The sequence below is a fragment of the Trichosurus vulpecula genome, chromosome 5 (assembly GCF_011100635.1).
Source record: "Trichosurus vulpecula isolate mTriVul1 chromosome 5, mTriVul1.pri, whole genome shotgun sequence".
In the NCBI taxonomy this organism is placed as follows: Eukaryota; Metazoa; Chordata; class Mammalia; order Diprotodontia; family Phalangeridae; genus Trichosurus; species Trichosurus vulpecula.
Window position 1 is genome coordinate 247,667,983 of NC_050577.1, and position 22,950 is coordinate 247,690,932.

Here is a 22,950-nt window from a genome sequence, read left to right on the forward strand (position 1 = left end):
GTGAGCCCATGAAATGTTTCCCTCATTCCCTGCCTCTGCTCTCAGCCTAGCTGCACAATCATCTGTTCTAAAGACCTAGTTCCTCTGGTAATTCTGCCTATATTAGGGTCTGTAGATGTCTTTTCTAAGTGTGTAATGAGAGAGAGAGAAAGAGAGAAGAGAGAGAGAGAGAGAGAGAGAGAGAGAGAGAGAGAGAGAGAGAGAGAGAGATCAATTTCTTTTCTCCACATATTCCTTTTACCCAAATTCACATATTACAACTTTAAAACAATAGCAATATGCAAAGAGATGTATGTTTTGACACTTTAGATTACTAGCTCCCAAATAGCTACACACTATCTTGTATTGTCTTTTATCTCATTCATTCTTTGGAGTATGAGCAATCATCTAAGTATACCTAGAGCAGGCAGTAAATCCTAGGAAATTAACAAAAATTTGTAGTTCTAGGAGAAATTTTTTTGGTTGGCACGATATGACAATATATGACAATCTCCTGTGTTGAGATTGTGATACTTGAATCACAGTGTTAACTAGGAAATTTTGGTTTTGATTAGTGGTATCTCCCCTTAATTTCTCATACATTAATAATTTTTTCCTAAGAAAGTATAGACTTTGCATAACTGTTCATGAAAGATAGGAATGCTGAATTTCTGTATGTCATGGACACTACATATGAAAATATAGGAAGTTTATCCATCAGAGTGAAAAAGCACATTAAATTCAACCGTACCTGGATTAAAAGAAAAAGAGATTGCCCATCACTCAGCAAATGGCTAACTGTTTGTGATAGTTAATGGAATAGAATACTACCATGTCATAAGAAATGGAAGAAAAAAAGGAGGATTCTAGCAAAACATGAGAAGATTTGTATTTACCAATGCAGAATAAAGTGAGCAGAATCAGGAGAAAAATTAATACAAGGTCAACAACACTGTAAGGAAAAACAGCTTTGAAAGACTTAAGAATTCTGATCAGTGCAACAATCAGCCCTATCTCCAAAGGATACGCCTATTGCTTACCTTCCTGCACCTCAAGGTACAGAAAGAGACATATATTTTTGGTCATGGCCACCGTATGGATCCATTTTGCTTCATCTAGGTCTTGCCCACTAACTGTGCGTGTCCCACAGAGCTCCATCCTCGTCCCCCTTCTCTTCTCACTCTACACTCTTTCATGTGGTGATCTCATTAACTCCCATAAATTAAATTATTATCTCTATGCTGATGATTCTCATATCTACTAACCTAGCCCTAACCTCTTTGCTGTCCTTTAGTCAGCAACCTTTCTAGTCCTCCAGTCTCACATCTCCAACTCTCTGTTAGATATCTCAAACTGAATGTCCAATAGCATGTCCAAAATTGAACTCATATCTTTCCTCCCCACCCTGTGCTGATACCCCTTCCCTTTTCCTAAATTCTCTATTACTGTTGAGAGCATTACCATCCTCCTAGTCATCGAGGCTCACAACCTAGGGGTCATTTCTTGACTACTCACTCTTTCCCAAACTCTATAACCAATCTATTGCCAAAGTCTTTCAATTTTACCTCTGTAACATCTCTCGCATACTCCTCCTTCCCTCTTCTGATGCTGCTATTGTTGTTCAGTCACATCTGATTCTTCATGACCCTGTTTGGGGTTTTCTTGGCAAAGTTACTTGGAGTGGTTTGCCATTTCCTTCTCCAGCTCATTTTACAGATAAGGAAGCCGAGGCAAATAGGGTTAAGTGACTTGCCCAAGGTCACATAGCTAGTAAGTGTCTGAGGCTAGATTTGAAGTCTGGTCTTCCTGACTCCTGGACTCCTGGCCCTGCACTCTATCTACCGGGCCACCTAGTTGCCCTTCTGATACCACTACTTTGATATTACTTTCCTCTGATACCTTGGGGGCAACCTTCCTCTCCTCACACCTAGACTTTCGAAATAGCCTTCTGGTTGGTCGGCTTGTGTCAAGTCTTTGCCCACTCCAGTCCTTCTCCACTCTCCTGTCAAAGGGATCTTCTTAAAGTGCACTTCTGACCATGTCATCCCTCCTACTCAATAAATTCCAGTGACTCCCTAGGATCCAAGTTTTTCATTCAAAGTTCTTCATAACCTAACTCCCACTCTTACACCTTAGTCACCCCTAGGTATTCTTCAATCCAGTGACACTGACCTCCTTACTGTTCCTTGAACAAGACGCTCCATCTCCTGACTGGCTATTTTTACTTACTGTCCTGCATGGCCAGACTGCTCTCCCTTCCCATCTCTGCCTCCTGGCTTCCTTGGCTTTTAGTCCCAGTTAAAAATCCCAACTTCTGTAGGAAAGTCCCCATTAATTCTGCTATCTTTCCCCTGTTGATTATTTCCATTTATCCTGCATATAGCTTGTTTGTACATAGCTGTTTGACTGTTGTCCCCCCCCCCCCACTAGACTGTCAACTCCTTGAGGGCAGGGGCTATCTTTTGCTTTTCTTTGCATCCCCAGTGCTTAGCACAGTGCCTGGGACATAGTAGGCACTTAAATGTTTATTGACTGATTAGCTTGACTACACTTATTTCTTCCAAGGGATTCTTTTTCTTTCTCTCAATTTTTCATTGTAGGGGAGTGTTCAAATCTGGCTGCAGACACTTTCTAGTTGTGTGAGTCTGAGCAATTCACTTCACCTTTTTCTACCTCAGTTTCCTTGTCTGTAAAATGAGGATAATGATAAGCACCTGTCTCCCAAGATTGCTGTTCAGATAAAATAAGCTAGTATCTGTAAATTGCTTTATAAGCCTTAAAGCCTTACATAAATGCTAGATAGATATTATTATATTTATTAAAAAGCTATTATGGGCCAGGCACTGTGCTAGGCCTTGAGGATACAAAGGCAAAATGTGAAACAATTCCTACTCTCAACGAACTGGGCAGCCAGGTGGTGCAGTGGATAGAGTGCCAGGCCTGAAGTCGGGAAGACCTGAGTTCAAATTTGACCTCAGACATTTACTAGCTGTGTGATCCTGGACAAGTCATTTAATCTCTGTCTGTCTCAGTTTCCCCATCTGTAAAATGAAGATCATAATAATACCTGCCTCCCAGGGTTGTTATGAGGATCAAATGAGATAATAATTGTAAAGCGCTTAGCATAGGGCCTGGTCCAAGTAAGCGTTATATCAGTGTTCACTATTACCATTGGAATATTATTTTGGTTGGATTTTTATTAATTTTCTTTTTTTTTGCAGGGGAGAAGGCAGGGCAATTGGGGTTAAGTGACTTGCCCAAGGTCACACAGCTGGTGTGTCAAGTGTCTGAGGCTGGATTTGAACTCAGGTCTTCCTGACTCCAGGGCCGGTGCTCTACTCACTGTGTCACCTAGCTGCCCCGATTTTATCAATTTTCAATTTAGCTCTTGGCTCAGTTGCAAATTAAGGCAACATTAAAGAGCAAACTCACATAGACGCTTTCTCTTTGTATCATAGGCCTGTGGCTGGAGCAACAAAAAACCTTCCACACTTGTTTTCCTTCCTTCAGTAGGATTTCAGTAGGGTCTTCATTCCTCCACTGTTTTCTTCTCCTCCCTTCAGAAAGTAGCTTTCCCAATTTTCCTTTTTCACTCTTCCTTTCTGACATCCCCTGAGGCAGCCCCTTCATTCCTTTGGGTCTTGATGTCTAAAAGTATTCCATAGCTCTTTTTTTTTGATGAAAGCCTGTCCTCACCACATATCTCTCCTTTTTCTCTCCTGAGCTTGAAAGGTGCCTGCTCTCTTTTTTTCTTGCTTCTTATTCATTCATTCATTTATTTAGATATCTGTCCTTTCCTTTTCTTCCTTCCTTCCTTCCTGCCTTCCTTCCTCCCTTCCTTCCTCCCTTCCTCCCTCCCTCCCTTCCTCCCTCCCTCCCTTCCTCCCTCCTTCCTCCCTTCCCTCCTTCCTTCCTTCCTTCCCTCCTTCCTTTTTTCCCTCCTTCCTCCCTTCCTCCCTCCCTCCCTTCCTCCCTCCTTCCTCCCTCCCTCCCTCCCTTCCTCCCTTCCTTCCCTCCTTCCTTCCTTCCTTCCTTCCTTCCTTCCTTCCTTCCTTCCTTCCTTCCTTCCTTCCTTCCTTCCTTCCTTCCTTCCTTCCTTCCTTCCTTCCTTCTTTCCCTCTTTCCTTCCTTCCTTCCTTTCTTCCTTCCCTACTTCCTCCCTCCCTTCCTTCCTTCCTTCCTGCTTCAGTTTCCAAGACTGCAGTTTTTCCCATCGAGAGAGTCAATCTGCTTCTGCAGGTGATGATTGGAGCCTGAAGGGGGTATGCATATATTTGGAAGGAAAAAAGGGTCTTGGCCCAGGGAGACATTGCCACCTAAGTAGATTTGAAGACAGGTGCTTTGTCCTTGGCCCGGGGTGAAGGTGGGACAGGCCTTGGGCCAGTGGTCTGCAACCCAGGGAGAAGTGGGGTGCACAAATAAAGGGGTGAACGTCCTCTCTCTTTGTCTCTCTCTGTCTCTCCTCTTTTCTTCTCTCTCTCTCTCTCTCTCTCTCTCTCTCTCATTTTAGAGCTTTGTTTTCAGTTAGTCTAAGGGGCCTGGTATTAATTCAGTGCGGCGACCAGGATGGGTACTCATATAAACTGATTCCATCTTCTTCGTTTGAAAGCCTGTGTTTGAATATTTAAGGGTGAGTGTTAAAAGTATTTTCTTAATTTATAGGCTCTATCCTTGATAAGATTTACATATTTGTTTTTTGTGCCAGAAATTTGTGCCAAAAATTCCTTGCAAATTATAAACAGTCTTTGTTTTTCAAGGAAATTAATCTGTGTTTTATTTTAGGGCTTGTCCTATCAACTGCAATATGTATTTTGAGGGGCAAGAGGCAAGCTGATCGGGAAGGGAAGTTGAAGAATTTCCAAGCCCAATGGATGTTGATTAATGAAGAGAAGGTAGGTATATGAAGAGAAAATACTGAGCTATAGTGAATAGGGTGTTGAGCTTGGAGTCAAGGAAGGACTGTGTTCAAATCCCACCCAGCTGTAGCAGTGATTTTGAGTTGCAGGACCTAGTTTCACATCTTTCTTCTGCCACAGCATGACCTTGAATCTGCTGTCACTTCACCTGCCTGGGTCCTAGCTGTCTCATCTGTAAAATGAGGAGATTGGATTAGATGATCTCTAAGATTTCTTCTTGCTCTAAATCTATGATCCAATAACAATAATTGAAATTTATTCAGCATTTCCAAATTTGCCAAGCAGTTTAATTAATACTACCACATTTGAGCTTTGAGATAGTCTTACAAGGTACGTGCCATATCTATTACTATTCTCTTTTACAAATGAGGAAACTGAGGCTCAGAGAGTTTAATTGACTTCTCCATTGTCATACAGCCAAGAGGAGGAAGTGTCAGAGACAGGAGACTTGAACATGGATTTTATTGACACCGAGTTAAAACATGGATTTTTTTTTCCAACCTAGTCAAGCTTTTCCGCATTAAAAAACCCTCTGTTTTGTGACATATTTGCCAACATTTATGAAAGCATCAAAATTTAAATGTTTCATTTTAGAGCATTTGTTGGAACCTACCTACCACAAAGGATGACAGCTGTTTTACAATTACTTATTGGACTAAGAGGGGCAGAGAACAAAGACTTAGGGAGCACATGAGGGCTGTCTCCAAGTATTTGAAGGGCTTTCATGTAGGAAATGGATTAAATTTGTTCTTTCTGGCCCTGGATGGCAGAACTATTAGCAATAAGGTAGAAGCTGCAATGAGCCAGAATTATTCTTAGTGTAAGGAAAAATGGAGTCTAAAAGTGGAATGGATTGACTCATTGGGTATTTACTTATCAATGGAAAATTTCAAGGAGAGTCTAGATGACCGCTAATTGGGAATGTAAAAAAAAGGACTTTTGTTCAGATACCGATTGGGCTAGAAGGCCTCGGAGGCCCTTTTCAACTCAAGAGATCAAGCGATTCCATAAATCTGAATGAAAACAAAACTTTGTTTTAATTGAAGACAAGCCAAGTTATGTGAGATCACTTTGGGTGTCTGTCAGTGGGATCAAGCTGAAATGTGGCTTGTCCCCGAATGAGAATGGCTAAGTTCACTGCTCAGTAAACAAGAACTGATTCTATCGATAATGCTAAGCCAGATACAAAAACCATCATTTCTCTGTGGTGCAATGGAGCTGCTTTATTATGTCAGAGGAGGAAGAGGAATCACTACTGAGGGATTTTTTTCTTTTTGGCCTGTAGCCTACAGGGGCTAGCTGGTTTGGGCTTGATAAATGAAGACTAGGCCCTCTGGGATTTCTGACTTGTTTGCTTCTGGGAGATCGTTATATCCCTTAATTTCTTGGCTGACAGGAATTTGAAAGAGAACAGAGTGTTTTTTTCCCCCTGTGGGCCTGGAGAATCATATGCCCTCATGCTTTGGCCTTACCATGGTCACATAATGAAACTGCTTGAAAGGAAGAATTTACAGAAGTACTTTGGCTGAACATGTTGAGTCTTTAATAGTCTTTTTTGTCATTTAGCCTTGTGTTTTTAATTGTGGGTCCTTTTCCCCCCTCTCTTACTGTTAAAGCATCTTAGGACCTGGGAAGGTCCTGGCTACAAAAACCCAACCATTGCCTGTAATGATGACCTTCAGTAACCTAATGAGAGAGTGATTTATGAACCGTAATTAAACAATAACATCAACAGCAGCATCAGCAGCAACATTCTAAGAGATGGCAAAGATATTTCAGTTTTGAGTCTGTGAAAGACTTATTTCACAAGTCATGTCCTAACTACCCACAGCACTGGGGTTTCCAGTTTCCAGTTGGCTTGGTGTGAGATAACACTGTTCATAGCAACCATACTTAAACACCAATAAATAAGAGACTGTACATCTGCTTTTGTGGTCCATGATAAAGCTGAAATGCTCTTGGCTTTCAGTCTCACATTTTATTACAAATTCCTTTTATTTCTTATACCAATAGAAAAGCAAGTATGTAACTTATTTACAGGCACTACACATTTACATATATTATATACATATAATAAATTTAGGAAAATAATTGGGCAGGAAATGAAATATCTAAGTAGTAGGCTGCAACTGTACATGGTTTACTGTTGTGTCCCTTATGATTATTGTATCATATTGTAATAATAAATACAGTTCTATATTTACAAATCTTATAAAAATCTCATAAATGCATTTTTTTCAATTCCAAATTAAAACATCTGATCAAAATATTTCAAACATGCTTATAAAAATAAACCCACCCAACAGCTATTTGTTTTGGATGCCTGGTGGACTAATAACATTCTGATAAAAGAAGCTATGAATTAATCTTTTAACTTCCTGTGCTTTATTATTTTGCTTCTCAAAACATTTTACACATGTATTAAATATGGAAAAGTGGGGAGAGAATGCCACTGACATCAAGCAGTGCAGCCCAGATGGAATGCAGCTAAAAATGAAGCTAAGTATAAGGATGGTGTATCCATGGAGCCAGAGGGGTGTCAGGACTCATCCTCTAGCTTCATATTGTCTTATTGCCATAGCTTTCAGAGTCAGTGGGTTTGAGATTCTCGTGTAGACTGATTTAAGATATGTCTCTGCTATAGTGGATCACCTTTCCACCATGCCTATGAACTCAAAACACCTGATTGCTATAATCTTTAACTAAAAGCATCCTCCCACCCCAAGTCCCCCAAATCCATTTGCTGTCATTTCTATGGATGTCCATTGCCGGCAATGAACTTTGATCCTGAAACTCCAGATTTGGACACCAGGATGTTAAAGGTGAATGAGGCCGGTCAGAAACCACCTTCCCCTTATTTCCTTGATAATAGTTGGAGTTCATTTAGCCTTAGAAATGTTTGTACAGTTCTATCATACTGGAGGATGAATTGGCTTTTAAACCAGATGCTAGTGCCTGAAACAGCAAATAAGCTACATATAAAGTGCCCTCCAAATATGAGCATGCTAATAATATCCTTCACTCTAAGGCCAGGCAGATTAGTGATCTGAAAGAAGCCTGTCATAGATAGGAAAGGTGGAAGGGAAACATAACTCTCTATGCATAAATCCAGAGAATCAGGATACTCTTTGTCGTATCTTATGCTTAGTAATAAAGATGATTTTCAACTTCTTTTCTCCAACCCACTTCAACCATCCTTTAAAGAATTTTAGGCCTTATGGAACCTACTTTGTGGGTCAGTGTCTTTTTTTAAAACTCTCTGTAGATGAGGTTAGGGAGAAGTAGATTAAAATTATGGCAAATCCTTGAAGAGCATTTAATTCTTCTATTTGTGGTTACTGGTAAAAAAATCAATTGTTGATAAAAACAACCAAATTGCCACTATGAGATGCCTTCAGCTCATTTTTGATCCCAAATGTCAGTGAGTTTGCAACTTTTTGCAAAAGTTTTAAAACAAAAATCAATGTTCTAGTTCAATTTTTTTTAAAGATACCACTTCTCAAGTGCATGGAACAGTTATCAAGAACACTGTACCCCTGTCCCACCAATTATACCACCCATCTTTCCCTCTGGGGTTTGCAAATTCTGTAAACATTTTCTCTTTACATTTCGCAACTCACATTAGAGACAAGGAACAAACGTCACAGATGAAAGACGACGGCTTTCCGTCATTGGATAAGATGGTGGCCCTTTTGAATGAGATGTCAGGTCATAAGAGCTGTTGCCACTAGCAAAGGTGACCAAAGCTTGGGTTGAATCACAAGATCGTTTCTCCACATCTTCCGAGTTGATAGAGATCAGACTTGGGTGTTTTGATCTTTTCCACAAGAATGTTTGCTTTCGGAAGTTCCCCATGTCTTCCTTAAAATTTGGATTGAAGAGAATATAGAGAAGGGGGTTGAGACAAGCAGGGAGTGGGACAATCACCAAGAGAATAAACTTAATCACTTCAGGACTGATGAATGTAAGGTTTAGCAGAGAGGAGAAGGACAAGAAAGCCACAGGACAATAAAGAATGCAGTTGGTGAAGAGCAATAGAGCTACATGCTTCACCATTGCACAGTCCCAAATATTTTCTAGTTCTCCCTTTTCCAAACTGCAGTACAGTTTGGTGTAGGTGATGGTCATCACAAGGAAACAAAGGGAGTTTAGTAAGACCAGAGCTACCATGTAACTGGTAGTACTGGGCTCTCCAAAAGGCAGGGGCAAGCACAGTGGAGACACACCATATTCACTGCCACTGAGCAGGGGAACCGTAGCGATGGTCAGGGCCAACAGAAAGCAAAGCAGAACTATTGCTTTCAGGCTGGAAAAAGATGCTTTGGTTTCAAATTTTGCAGAACATTTTACAGAGAACCCACGTTCAAGGGCTGCCAGGGTAAGTAGGAAAACAGACGTCTCTGAAGCAAAAATGGACAGAAAACCAGTGATTTGGCAACCTATTCCATTCTCCCACCATGCACCATATTGAGCAAAGCTGCCAAAAGTTAATGCATCGACACTAGCCAAGACACCACTGGAGACACCCATTAGGGTGTTTACCACTGCTATCAATCCAATTAAAAGTTTTATAGAGGAAATATACAGTGGAGATCTGAAGATTGTTGAGGTCACCAAAGCATTACAAACGAAAGCCAAAAACGCAATGGTCCACACTCCGATTCGGATTAACCAGCTACCAAATAGATGTTCACATGGTTTGAAAGGCCCTGAAATAGCAAGAGAGAGAGAGAAAAGCAGATAAATTTGAGATTTTAAGTCATATATACATGTGATATTGTCTAAAATCAGACGATAAATCAGTGGTAAAGAGCCAGGACTAAAATACAGATTCCCAGAATCCTTTCCTAGTGCTTCTATACCCACACCTCTGTCTTCAAGAAGTTTGATGGTTGAACTCATGCAAAGTCAAGTGAACACAACATTGGAGAACATTGTACACAGTAACAGCTATATTGTAAGGATGACCAACTGTGAAAGACTTAGCTGTTCTGAGGAACAAATGATCCAAGACAATTCCCAAGGATACATGATAAAAAATGCTATCTTCCTCCAGAGAAAGAGAATTAATGAGCTCTGAATGAAGATTGAAACATACTTTTAAAAAGAAACTTTATTTTTTTCTTCTGTCTGTTTCCTTTTGCAATATGGCTAATGTGGAAATATGTATTTCATGACTTCACATACATGTATAATTTGTATTAAATTTCCTTCTCAAGGAGGAGGGAGGGAGAGAATTTGGAATCCAAAATTTTTAAAAATGAATGTTTTAATGAAAAATTGACATATATTTGGGAAATATTTAGCAAAATAAAGAAAAAATATTTAAAAAAAGGTTTGATGGTTGGAGAACTTCCCAGGCCAATGTTTCCTTATATAAAAAGTAAGCTACAAGCGGAGTGGAAGTCTGTAGTACATAAAACCTAGGTAACATTTGATACTTAGGAGAGAGGGATGCCTAGTATTTGTCTTTTAACAGTCCATTTTACTCACAGGAATGAATAATAATAATAGTAGTATTTACATAATGCTCTAAGGTTTGAAAAGACCTTTATGAATATTAACTCATTTTATTCTCATAACAATCCTGAGAGGTAAGGGCTATTATTATCCCCATATTACAGATGGGAAAACGGAGGCAGATAGAACTAAAGTGACTTGCCTAGGGTCACATAGATAATAAGCGTTTGAGACTAGATTTGATCTCAAGTCTTCCTGAGTCCAAGTCCAACACTATCCATATTCTTTTCCCATGTACGGGGTGTTTCTAAAGTCTGGACACATAGGAAATGTGGAGTTATTGCATCGAGTTCGCGTGAATCTTGCAAAGTACATCAACCTTTGCATCACAAATGATGGAAATCATATTGAAGATGTTATTTGTTAACATTCCAATTAAATAAAATGTTGCTGAAAATTTCATTCATTCCATTTCTTGAAAATATGCATTTTTGCCTATGTGTCCAGATTTTAAGAACACACTATACTTAATACCAGTAATTCATTGCTTAATGGACTTAAAAATATTTATTATCTAACAACTGTGTATAGTAATGTGCATAAATACACATAGCAACAACTATTTTAATGTTTACCTGCAATTATCTTTTAAAAATGCTTTTCTCTTTACGTGATCAACTATTAAATCACTGATTAACCTGTATCAAAGATGCCTTACTACTTGAATTTACAAAAATGTCCATATAAAAATCATCTCCTTGAATGAAATATACCACCGAGAGATAGACACCTACAATTTGAATACAGAAATGGAGTCCCAGAAGAGGAATAGTGATGAGACTCAGTGGATGTCCAGATAGTGCTGGCCCAACAAGCTGACACCAAAATGTCATTGGATTCCACAGTATGGCCTTGCCAGGATCAAATCCCAAAGTGGAAATTCTGAAGTTAATTTTGGGGACCAATTGTGGTTCTTACCTATGAAAACTGTTTCAGGGTCTGGTTCCTGTATATTTCTTACCTGGAGGTGGTGAACACTGTACTAAATGATGGACTTTGGCGTCTTCTTCAAAGTCAAGAAGGAAGTCTTCTAAATCACGTTCGTCTGTGTGGGCAAGAAAGTCCCTGAGAGTTTAATTGAGCAATCCCTTCTTCTGGGGATAAGATCATGGGGAGTGGAGGCATGACTCCTCTTATTCACTCTTCTCCCTGTCCCCTTCTAGAAATCTAAGAATTTCATAAATATTATCTCATTTTATCCTCACGACAACCTTGAGAAGTAAGTGCTATTACTATCCCCATTTTACAGATGGAGAAACTGAGGCAGACAGATTAAGTGACTTGCCCAGTAAATATCTCAGGATTGGTCCAGCTCTCCATCCAGTGTGCCACCCATCTGCTTTTACTTGTATAGTATCTGATTTTTAAAAGAAGTTTATTTTAAGTTACATATATATATGTATATATATATACATATACATATATATATGTATATATATGATATTATCTAGTATCAGATAGCAAATCGGTGGTAAGAGACCTGAAGGCCAGACTTCTCTCTCTCTTCCTCCCTTTCTTTCTTTTCCTTCCTTCCTTCCTTCCTTCCTTCTCTAGTCTTGACTTCATAGGGGCATAGATTCAGAACTGGTATGGGCCTTAAAGGTCACTGAGTCCAACCCCTCCATTTTACAGATGAAGGAACTGAGGCTCAGAGAGATCAATAACTTGTCTAGGGTCACTCAACAAGTAAATGTTTGAGTTAAGACCCAAATCCAGGTTTTCCTGTCTCTAAATCCAACTCTCTCTCTCTCTCTGCTATAGAGTGGCAATTAGGCAGCACTGAGCCTGGAGTCAGGAAAACCTAAGTTCAAATCCAGTCTTAGATACTTCCTAGCTGTGTAACCCTGGATGAGTCACATAACCTCTGTTTGCCTTAAAGCTATCCTATGTGATACAGTGGATAGAGTGCCAGGTCTGGAACTGGGAAGACCCAAATTCAAAGCTGGTCTCAGACACTTACTAGCTGTGTAACTCTGCGCAAGTCACTTAACCTGTTTGCCTCAGTTTCCTCAACTGTAAAATAGGGATAAAAATAGCATTTACCTCGAAGGGTTGTTGTGAGGATCAAATGAGATAATTAATTCTGAAGTGCTTAGCGCAGTGCCTGGCATATAGTGGGTACTCAATAAATGTCAGCTAGGACTATTGATACCTTTCTTGATTTGTCTCATTTTGTTCTCTTCCTCCTCAATTACTGTGTTTACTTATATATTTATTTGTTATATCCTCCATTGGGATGTAAGCTCCTTAAAGATAGAGACTGCTTTTTATTTTTGCCTTTGTATTCCCCAATGGCTGGCAAAATGCTTTAAACACAGGAGACACTCATTGAATAAATGCTTATTGAATTTAATAAGTTAACAATCCACAAATATTTATCAAGTACCAGGCACTATGCTAAGTACTAGAGGGTAAAAAGAAAGGCAGAAACAGCCTTTTCTCCTTAAGAAACTCACATTCTACTGGGGGAGACATATATAGGGTAAATTGGAACTGATCTCAGAGGTAAGAACTTAAGTCTTTCAAAGTTCTCTCTCTTTATGATGAAAAAATGCTGCATTTGCCTCATTGCAATTTCCATCCACAGTTCCTAGCTCTGTCCTTTGAGATCATGCCAAGCAGAACGCATCTAATCTCTTCTACTTTATAATCATTGAAGATAGTTATCATCTCTCCCCCATAAATCTTATTTTCTCTAAGCTTACATGCCCATTTTCTTCAGCTGGTTCTGACCTGGCATGATCTCAAGGGCTGACCCATCCTAGTCACTTGTCGCTCGATTTTCCCCAGTTTTTCAATGTCCTTACTAAAATTTCATTCCCAGGAACAATCACAAAATTCCAGATGTGCCCAGAATAGCATATAGCAGTACTTTGGGGTAGTACGATTACGGTGAGTTAAATGTACCCTGCAAACTATTTAAATTTTTGTTGCTTAGGTTTATAGCTCACAAAATTGGAAGTTCAGTGGCCCAGTACTATTACTAGAACAGAAATGAGCCTTGTAATTTTTTGAGTTGGATTCATTAAAAATTAGATGATGCTTTCTAAATGATACCCTTCTGAGAAAAAAGGAAATCCATATTTTAGGATGAAGAGGGCAATGATTAAAATGGTGTAATGACTGTAGGAGCAAACACATCAATCACCTACAGACAGACTGAATTCTACAGACTGCTTGTGAATCAGAAATAATATTGAAAGCCTTGAAATGTAAAAACCAGGAATTTTTGAGTTTGTACTAACTTGCAAGGCTATATAGTTGGAAGGGAAAGTAGCTGGTGCTTTAAGCTTCTCTCAGTTACCGCAGGTATGGTGTGAGGTACGCTGCCTTCAATTTAATTAATGTCTTTCATCAAGGAACACCAAGTCCTTCATTACAGACATTATCTCATTTCCTGCTGTTCATGTTTGTGTAGGAGAGTTGAGGTAGGTTGTTTTTTAATCAGCTGATTTAGAAACAGAGATGGTAAGTTTCTGTGGTACTACTGAGACATCAGAAATTTTTCCCGGCTAGCCCTGTCTGTAGGAGACAGACGGTCAAAACAAATGATGAAAGCATGTTCAAGAAAGGTAAAGTAAACAGAATCCACCTGGAGAGGGTCTTTTTAATGTCTGTGGAAATCTTTTATGAGAGGTTTCTTTGTAATCTGCGCTGAAGACAAAACTTTTTAGCCAGAAGGATTTAAGGTAAATGTGAAGAATTCCCCTACAGCAAGGAGTAAATATTAGAATAGGTTCCCAAGACATTTTAAAAAAATGGTGTAGTTTAGGTACGGACCTGGGGGATGATAAGGAGGTAGGCTGGGCACATTTTCAAAATTCTGAGTGGGCTGGGAGCTGCTCTTACCTTGGAAATGCAGCATTCCAACATCTTTCCTGTGAAATTCATCAATACTACTGTTGTCACCTTTATTCCACTGATTAGAAATTTTGTGGAGGTTTTCACAAGCCCCAAATGCACAGCACTGGTAAGCATAAGGCATTTCCATCAGCCTATAAAGAACAAAAGCCAAAAAAAAAAAAAGGCCATCACATCTAATGAAACATATACAGTTATGCCTTCCACATCATGACTTTCCCCATCAAGGTTTCTATATATCTCGGGTGGGCAGAAGAAATTAAATAGGAATTGGCGGGGTGGAGTTTTGCGGAAGCCACAGATGACACGTGAAGGCCAGCAGAAGACACAGAAAATGCATAAAATATGTGCATAGTATTGTATAGTATCAACCCAAATTTTATAGTAAGGCATTGTAAAACCCCATAAAAAAGGAAAAAATTCAGACTTCTTCTATGCTACAAAGGGAGGACCAAAATATTTTATGGGGATTTTCCAGATCGCCAGGCGCAATGTGGACAGAATAACTGTAATGAGTCTTTTTTCCTCCTTAAAGCACTCTCAGAGGGCAGCTAGGTGCAAAGCAGAGAGAGCATCAGCTCTAAAGTCAGGAGGACTTGAGTTCAAATCTGACCTCAGGCACTTACTAACTGTGTGACCTTGAGCAATTTAACCCCGATTGCCACCCCCACCAAAAAAATCCCCTCTCAAGGGGATTCTTCATATCATTTAGTGTTCAACATTTTGAAGAGCATCCCTTTTTCATTCAGGTGCAAATTTATTACTTGATTTTAAAAAGTCCATAACAGAGATAGGCAAGCCTGGTACAGTGGTTAGAAGGAATGGCATAGGTAGAAAGGCCTTGGAATCCCAATGACTTATGGTTAAAGTTCTGCTCCTGGCAATGAAGACTGGGTGTTCATACACAAGTCATTTAATTTCTCAGTGTTTCAGGAAAATCTCTACAACTTTGAATTAGAGATGAGCCTCCAGTCAGAATCGGTGGAGAGAATCTCCTCACATTGATGAAATCATAGGTATTGCTTGCCACTCCAAACCTCTTTGCAAAAGAAAATCGAACTGAATTGAAAAACTGCAAATGCTTGCTCCCAAATTTATGAAGGGACTATTCTTTAATTATATGTTCTAGCTTTAATTGATGGTTTTCAAAGTGAATTTCATGGAGCCCCTTGGATTCTATAAGATCTGTAGGAAGATGCTTGATCATCTCCCTGTCCTTTCCCAACACCCTACTCAGGATACAAAATACTTTTCTGAAAGATTCCATGACCTCATGAATTTTAAGAACTCTTATACGTCTATTATTTCACATGAACACAAATGCATCTTATTAGTTTTAATGACAAACTCACTTGAGTTCTGGAAAGTTTTCAGATGATATCAGACTCTGCAAGGCATGATTTCCTGTTAATTTTAAGTGAGTTAAACCATGTAAGCCAGTCACAGGAAAAGACGACAGAAGGTTGGATGATAGATCCCTGCATAACATCAAAAAGAAATTAGCTTTTTCGTCTCTACTTGCATAGAGAGTTTATGTTAAAAAACAACTTAAAGATTATTATACTCCTCAATAAAAACTCTCCCCCAAGTAGGGCCCCATTTAATTGGAAACTGTTTGAGGAATCTTTTTATATATTATGCCCACATACTTTAATGTATACAACAGTAAATATGACCATTTGGGCTCTAGTTCCCGGTGACCTTTCCACTTGAAATTACAATTGCAAAAGAAAACAGTCTCAACTCCATCCAAGGAGCAAGTTCTAGATTCATTTTCTTTTGCCTTGTAAGTATAGACAAAGTTGTGGGGATTTGTATGTTTAAGTTGGAGACTGGTCCTGCCCAGGACTGTGATGGTGATTGGTGATGGGGAGAGTGGGGAGGATATAGAACTGTTCTCCACATTCTTCTTTCATTCCTCTGCCTTCCTGACTGATGAATCCTTCCCTTGTGTCAGATGATAGGGGGAAGGAGAAGGAGATAGGAAAGAAGTCAATCAGTAAACCTTTGTCAAGTGCCTTCTACAGGCCTGGTACTGTGTTAGGTGTTGGTTATACAAATACAAAGAATGAACTTAATCTCTATCTGCAAAGAAGCAAGAAAGACAGAAGGATAGGTGGGGGGGTTGTGAAGAAAAGAAAGTGAGGAAAAATGGAGTGAAGGTAAGAATTTTTTTTTTTCACTCAGCAGCACAGAACGGAATTAAAACACTTGAGAAATGAAAAGGATGTTAATTTCATTTCATTCCACCAATTTTGAGTTTTGAGATTCTTTTGAAAACCCATTCTTATTGCTTAGCATTCTTTAAGTGTCCTTTCAAAGGGCTGATGTGTCCTTTGAGGGCTCTATTAGGAGAGAGGAATGGTTAAAGCAAAGTGTGGAAAGAAGGGACAGATGTTGTGGCTAGCCCTGCTTATTGAATGGCATGAAATACAAGTTATAGCTGCCATTGGAACAACCGGAATTTTTACTGACGAGAGGGCCCCAAATTACCACAATCTATGTGACAAAAGAAAAATGAAACACAATACTTACAGTTTAATCAGAGAAGGCAAAGAGGAGAAAGCGTTGGAGTGAATAGTGACAATTTTGTTCCAAGCTAGATCCCTATAAAAAAAGTGAACAGGAAAACTATGTAAATTCTTCTCATTGTTTAAGCTTTAAAAAAATCAAGAATGAATGTGCAAAATTACACCTGAGTGCAGTGCCTGGCACAGAGTAGGTGGTTAATAACTATAAATTGATTGATTGATTTTCACTCACGTAGTTTTTGATTTTTTTCTTTTTACTGTAAAGAGTGAGAACTCAGTAAATTAAGAGACTAGAAGAAGATAGCAAAGGTTATAAGGTTCAACTCAATTCAACAAACATTTATTAATCTTGTTAAACACATGTGCAAGTGAGAAGTAGTGTTAAGTGGGTGGACAAGCCAGGCTCTGAAGCCAGACAGGCGTGGCTTGGAGTCGCTGACCCACGTGGCTTTGTTGTGGCTTGGGCAAATCATTTAACTTCTTAACCAACTTTCTAATACTAGAAGCTTCAAATCAGGTACAGATCTGCATTGGTAAAGGGAATTTTCTTACTGAGAGTTACTTTTATCAATGAAATTGCAGGTCTGTCCTTTTCCCCCTCCCCAAATATTCAGGGCGTTATGCCAAGCATTGGGAATACTGACAAAAATGAAATAGGGAGTTTATAATTGAAGGAAGGACTGTTAATAACTGAAGGAATCAGGAGAGGCCTCTAGGTTCTTTTATAGTACAACTCAAGAGCCATTACCCACAAACTACCATTGTACCATTACCATGTGGATAATGGCTCTTGAGTTGTACTTTGAAAGAACCTAGGGATTCTCAGAGTTGGAGGTAAGGAATTAATGCATTCTAGTGTAATGGGTTTAATCAGAGAAACCCATTGGCTCTGCATAAATCACACTGGTGACATGTTTATCTTGGTTCTTCCCAGTGGGATTTAGGTGCTGGTTCAGTGGCAAAAGACTTGGCATTGCACATGGTCCCTTGTTGTGTCTCCCTGCTACATCCCCCTGTCTTTTCATACCTGAGTAGTGTTGGGCCACTAAACCAGGATGAGCCACTGACTCAATATACTTTATAGACGGAATGACAGCCTTCTTTCACTGTTCCTCCATGTGGCAAGTTTCTCTTCCTTTCTCTCCCTTTCTCCTTTCCTCTCTCTGTCTCTGTCTGTCTTTGTCTCTCCTCTTTCTCTGTGTCTCTCTCTCTCTCTCTCTCTCTCTCTCTCTCTGTTTTTCTCTCCCCCCTCTCTCCCTCTTCATCTCTCTCTCTGTCAGTCTCTCTCTCCTCTCTCTTTCTCTCTGTCACTTTCTGTCTCATCTCTTTGCCTTTCTCTGTCTCTGTCTATTTCCTTGTCCTTGTCTCTCTGTTTCTGTCACTCTCTCTCTCCTCTCTCTCTCTCTCTCTCTCTCTCTCTCTCTCTCTCTCTCTCTCTCTCTTCTCTGTCTCATCTCTCTGTCTCTCTCTTCATGAGGAATGGAAGGGCACCATTGCCCATCTTTGACAGATATCACAAACTTCGAGCACATGTCAGCAAGAACATGTTTTGCCTAGGTTAGCCTGAACCTGAGTCTTGGACCCTGGACCACCTCTTTTGTTTCATGTTCCTTCTGTGAACAAAGTTGAATAACGGCAACCTTGAGATGGACAAATTGGAAAGGCTGGGATATTCTGGGTCCCTCAGTTGGAGCTGAGTATCCTGCAACTATAACCTTTTTGAAGAGGAGGAGCCCCAAACCCTGGCCTTGCTTGTACCAAGACATGGACTTTGTTGGAGGTGTTATATAGAGCTGAAGAGAAAGGGAAAAGCCGCTTCAGCAGACTCATAAAATGTCTCTTGTTTAGTGTTTTCCATATAACTCTCCGCACCCCAGAGAGAGTATAACAGTAGTTATGTTACCACTTTATGTTTAGGTTTTCTTGTCAATGCCTACTTGTGAGTCTGTTGTAGTTTAAGCATTTCTTTTGAGTGGAAGAAATAAATAAGTCATACCCTATCCTTGATCTATACTGTACATGGAGTAGGCTTTTGCTCTTCTCTTCTAGGGAGACTTTAGACCTGAACCTGCCTCACTTAAATCCAATTCACTTGCAAGTCAAGACATCAGCCTCCTGATATCATCGGTCCTCTTCAAGAATGAAAGACAAACAACAATAACAGACCTGAACCAACCTAAACTTTAAGTGGATCTCCCTGGGACTCAGGTAGGTGCTAAAAAACAAACAAACCCGACAACAGCAACCAAACCTAGAAGAGTTTGAAAAAAGAAGAGCTTCATTCTCTGTAGAGTTCAGTCCTCCCCACCCTCCTAACCCCCAGGATTGAACCCAGTCCACATGTATGGGTTCAGAGCTAGGGGTCCCTCAGTGGGGAGAGGGAAAGGGTGAGAGCCTCAGTCTCTCTGTGCTCAGAGTGTGTGGTTGTTACACCAAACATGGGAGATAGCCTATTTAAAATAAAGAGATGGGAAATGAAACATTACCTATGGGAGATGGAAAAGCCAGCTCATCAGGGTGATTGGGATGGAGAATTTGTACAAGACAGAAATTGGGAATGACTACAGAGAGAGGTGGGAGCCAGATTGTGGAAGGCTTTAAATAAATGACAGGCTGGGGATTTTATGGTTCATCCTAGAGGCCAAAGGTTTATACTGACTGTGTGAGCATTTCATTTAACCTTTTTGTGTCTTAGGCAAGAGAGAGTTTTCTTATTGGGATATACGCCAATATTTCTCTGTGCCACTGAAATCACAGGTCTGGATCCCCAGAAAGAATTAATAATGAATAGGGAGCCTGTATTGGAGTCCAAAGACCTAGGTTCAAATACTCCTTCTAACTCATACTGACTATGTAACACTGAGCAAATCACTTAACCTCTTAACCCTCTAGGCAAGTGGGGGTTCCCTATATCACAGAAATCACAGGTCTGGACCCCCCGCCAAAAGAGATTATTTTGACCTTGTCATGATTAGCATGCTTATTGTTATTTTTATTCTGTTTTTTAAAAACATCATGTCACTTATATGTCATCCCACATTTCTTTGTATTCTTTATATTTGTCACTTCATATTTCAGTAATTCACTCTGCCTGTGATTTCATCAGTATTCAATGAATTTCACCCCTGATGCAGATCGCAACAGTTGTTCCCCTCTCTAAAAGGTCTTTTTGAGAATTGCTTCTTGGTCTTTTTGCCTAAGAGATCATGCATGAGAAGTTTTCCTTAGTTCTGTGGATGAAAATTCGTCACTCTACATCCAACGTGGTCATGAGAGTATTCAGATTTGGCCAGGTACATGTTCTCCATCTCTGGGTACATGCTTGATGGCCTTCTACCTTACTAGACTCCTCAAGACCTTGTAGGCTGTATTAGCCTAGCCAGGAATACCTCCATGATACAATGATGTATCCATAGGTTGCCTTTGGCAGAGGATCATGTAATGGCTCTCTAATTTCAGGGATATATTTATTCCCTTCAAAGGTGGGGTAGATTGCAACACATTCACACCATTTTATCTTCTTATTTCTATCTTCTCATCTTACCTATGGGGAATGGAAAAGCCTCTACCTTATTTCTATCCTTCTATAAACCCTCCACAGGGAACCCACTCAACATGCTGGGAGTCTTCCTCTAGATCTCTTGATGTAACATGGGTCTCAATGTTACCCTCAGGCTATATACACTCTCTGTTACCCCTTGTTTTCACTTCGTCACAAACCCACTTCTCTTCTTGTGTTTCTTGCTGTTGATTTTGCTCTTTTCTTCAACTTATAAAAGTTTAACTACAAAGACATCTGGTTCATAAACGACTCCTACATCAGTAACCAGTTTTTCCTACATCAGTAACCAGCTTTTTTCTAGGCTGTTAAGTGCTTGCAATGTCTTGCACCTGCCCAGTCTCCTATGGAAAACAGAATTCATGGTGTGTATATCCATCCATCCATCCATCCATCCATCTATCTATCTGTCTGTCCATCTATCTATATCTATCTCTCTATCCACATACAAATATATATACTCATACACATATATAGATAGTACGTGCATGTGCAACAGTTGTTTTTCAACCACTGTCCCTCTGGGTTACTTCCAGCTTTTTGCTGTTTTGAGTAATGCTATATTATATTAGCATATATTACATATATGTTATAGTAACATTTATGTATATTTTCGTATGGTCAGGTCTTCTTCCCCACCACACTTCTATGCCCTAATGGGAAAATCACTGAGTCAAAGGATCTGAATAGCTTTGTAGGTCATAAAAGCAGTTTTTTAAAAAAATTATTGATATTTTTGGTTTTTATATCACCTGTATTCCTCAATGTACCCCTACTCCCTTTCCCCAAGCCATCCCTTAAGTAGCAAAGAATAAAAAAGAGGAAAAAAATGAAGCAAAACTAACCAACCTATTGATGAAATCTGACACTACATGCAAAGTGCCACATTCATATTCCTCCAACTCTACAAAGAAGTGGAGGGAGGTGATTCCTTGAAAGCAATTCAAAAAATCTAACTACACATTTTGAGCTCACTGGAAAAACAATTTAGCATTTCAAGGTAGACACTTTGAACATGATAAAATTCATTCTGATAATGTTTGTTTAAAAAGTCAGTTTTTAAAATCATTTTATACTTATCTTCATTTTTTGTCTTTGCTTAAAATTAAACTTAAAAATTAATAAAAATGTTTTTCTCTCTACCACCTCCCCAATTGAAAAAAAAGGAAAAACAAAACCTGTGTAACAAATATTCAAAGTCAAGCAAACTAATTCCCGCATCAATGATGTCCAAAAATTATGTCCCATGTGGACCCCAAGCCTCTATCCGGAGCTGATGCATATATTTAAGCACTACCACCGTTGAAAGAATTTAGGAAGTTACAAAAATGGCCTAAGAGAATTTTGCATCTTGTGTTACAAATAATATTAGAAACTGTTTAAAAACAGACAGCACGGCATAGTGGAAAGAATGCTGGCTTTGCAAGGAGAACCCCTAGGTTTTAATACTGGCTCTGTCATTTTCTAGTCATGCGATCTTGGACAAATCTCTTAAATTCTTTGAGACTCATTTTCTTCATCCGTAAAATATAGACAGCAACACTCGTGGTATCTGCCTCAAAGGGTTATTGCAATCTACAAAACACTATATAAATGCAAGCTATTATGATTAAAGGCAGCTTTTTAAGTGTATGAAGACTTTTGTGGTTTTAGCAAAAAATAAAACAAAACAACAACAACCCAAGAATAATGCAATTACAGTGATTAGTTGACTGAGCTACAGAAATATTCTCTAGTAGGACACGGGAGCTGGGGAGCAGAGACAAGTTGGCAGAAAATTCTGGAAGGGCCTTTGCAACCCATTTCTTGCCTGCTGTTGCTCGTACTGACCGATCACCACCAATTACCAACCACGTAATAAACAGATACTGCCGAGGACTGAACAGCTTTGCTTTTTTCTTGCTTATTAATGTTTAACTTCTTTAGACTAGTAGATATTGTGATTGCAAATTCTCAACTTTGAATTTATTCCTGGAAATTATCAGTAGGAAAAAAATGTTTTATTTTTCTTTGGCAAATATATGCTTGGGAGTCTGACAATGAGAGTGTAATATAAAAAGAAATGAGTGTAGTATGAAAAAAATTCGTTTATTTTGGGGGAGAAGTTGCTGAAAAAAAGCTGAAACTATTGTGGGTGACGGAGGGAGCCTTTTGGCCATACTCACAGTGAACGAAGCATAAGCAGTTGACGGAAAGTGTCTGCCTTAATTTCATAGACTTCATTATGACGCAGGATGCTGAAATGACAGTTGAGAGTCTTATTCATTTTAAAGATTACAAACATCTGGGAACCTTTAAACAGTTTTGATTCCAAGAAATATATCTGAAGGGGCAGGTAGGAGCACTGGCCCTGGAGTCAGGAGGACCTGAGTTCAAAGCCTGCCTCAGACACATGACACACTTACTAGCTGTGTGACCTTGGGCAAGTCACTTAACCCCAATTGCCCTGTTTCCCCCCCTCAAAAAAAAAAAGAAATATATCTGAGGTATGACTATAAGCTATTGCTATTGATTTTTTTTAAATGAACAGAACTGGGAGCTCTCTATGAGGAACTTCCTCCACCAACATAGTTCATTATTTTCT

At 39.4% G+C, this 22,950-nt stretch overlaps 1 protein-coding gene across 1 annotated transcript in view; it reads right to left on the reverse strand.

Annotated features, from left to right (window-relative positions):
- Positions 1-6,830: 6,830 nt before the first annotated feature.
- The window catches only part of LGR5 (leucine rich repeat containing G protein-coupled receptor 5), a 196,204-nt gene continuing 180,084 nt past the window's right edge, over positions 6,831-22,950 (reverse strand). Inside the window, exons 13-18 of the mRNA XM_036761684.1 lie at positions 22,532-22,603; positions 16,812-16,883; positions 15,629-15,754; positions 14,265-14,410; positions 11,377-11,460; positions 6,831-9,604 (exon numbers count right to left, since the gene is read on the reverse strand). Of these exons, the coding sequence (XP_036617579.1) occupies positions 8,517-9,604; positions 11,377-11,460; positions 14,265-14,410; positions 15,629-15,754; positions 16,812-16,883; positions 22,532-22,603 (1,588 nt within the window). The 3' untranslated portion in view covers positions 6,831-8,516. The remainder of the gene's footprint in view (positions 9,605-11,376; positions 11,461-14,264; positions 14,411-15,628; positions 15,755-16,811; positions 16,884-22,531; positions 22,604-22,950) is intronic.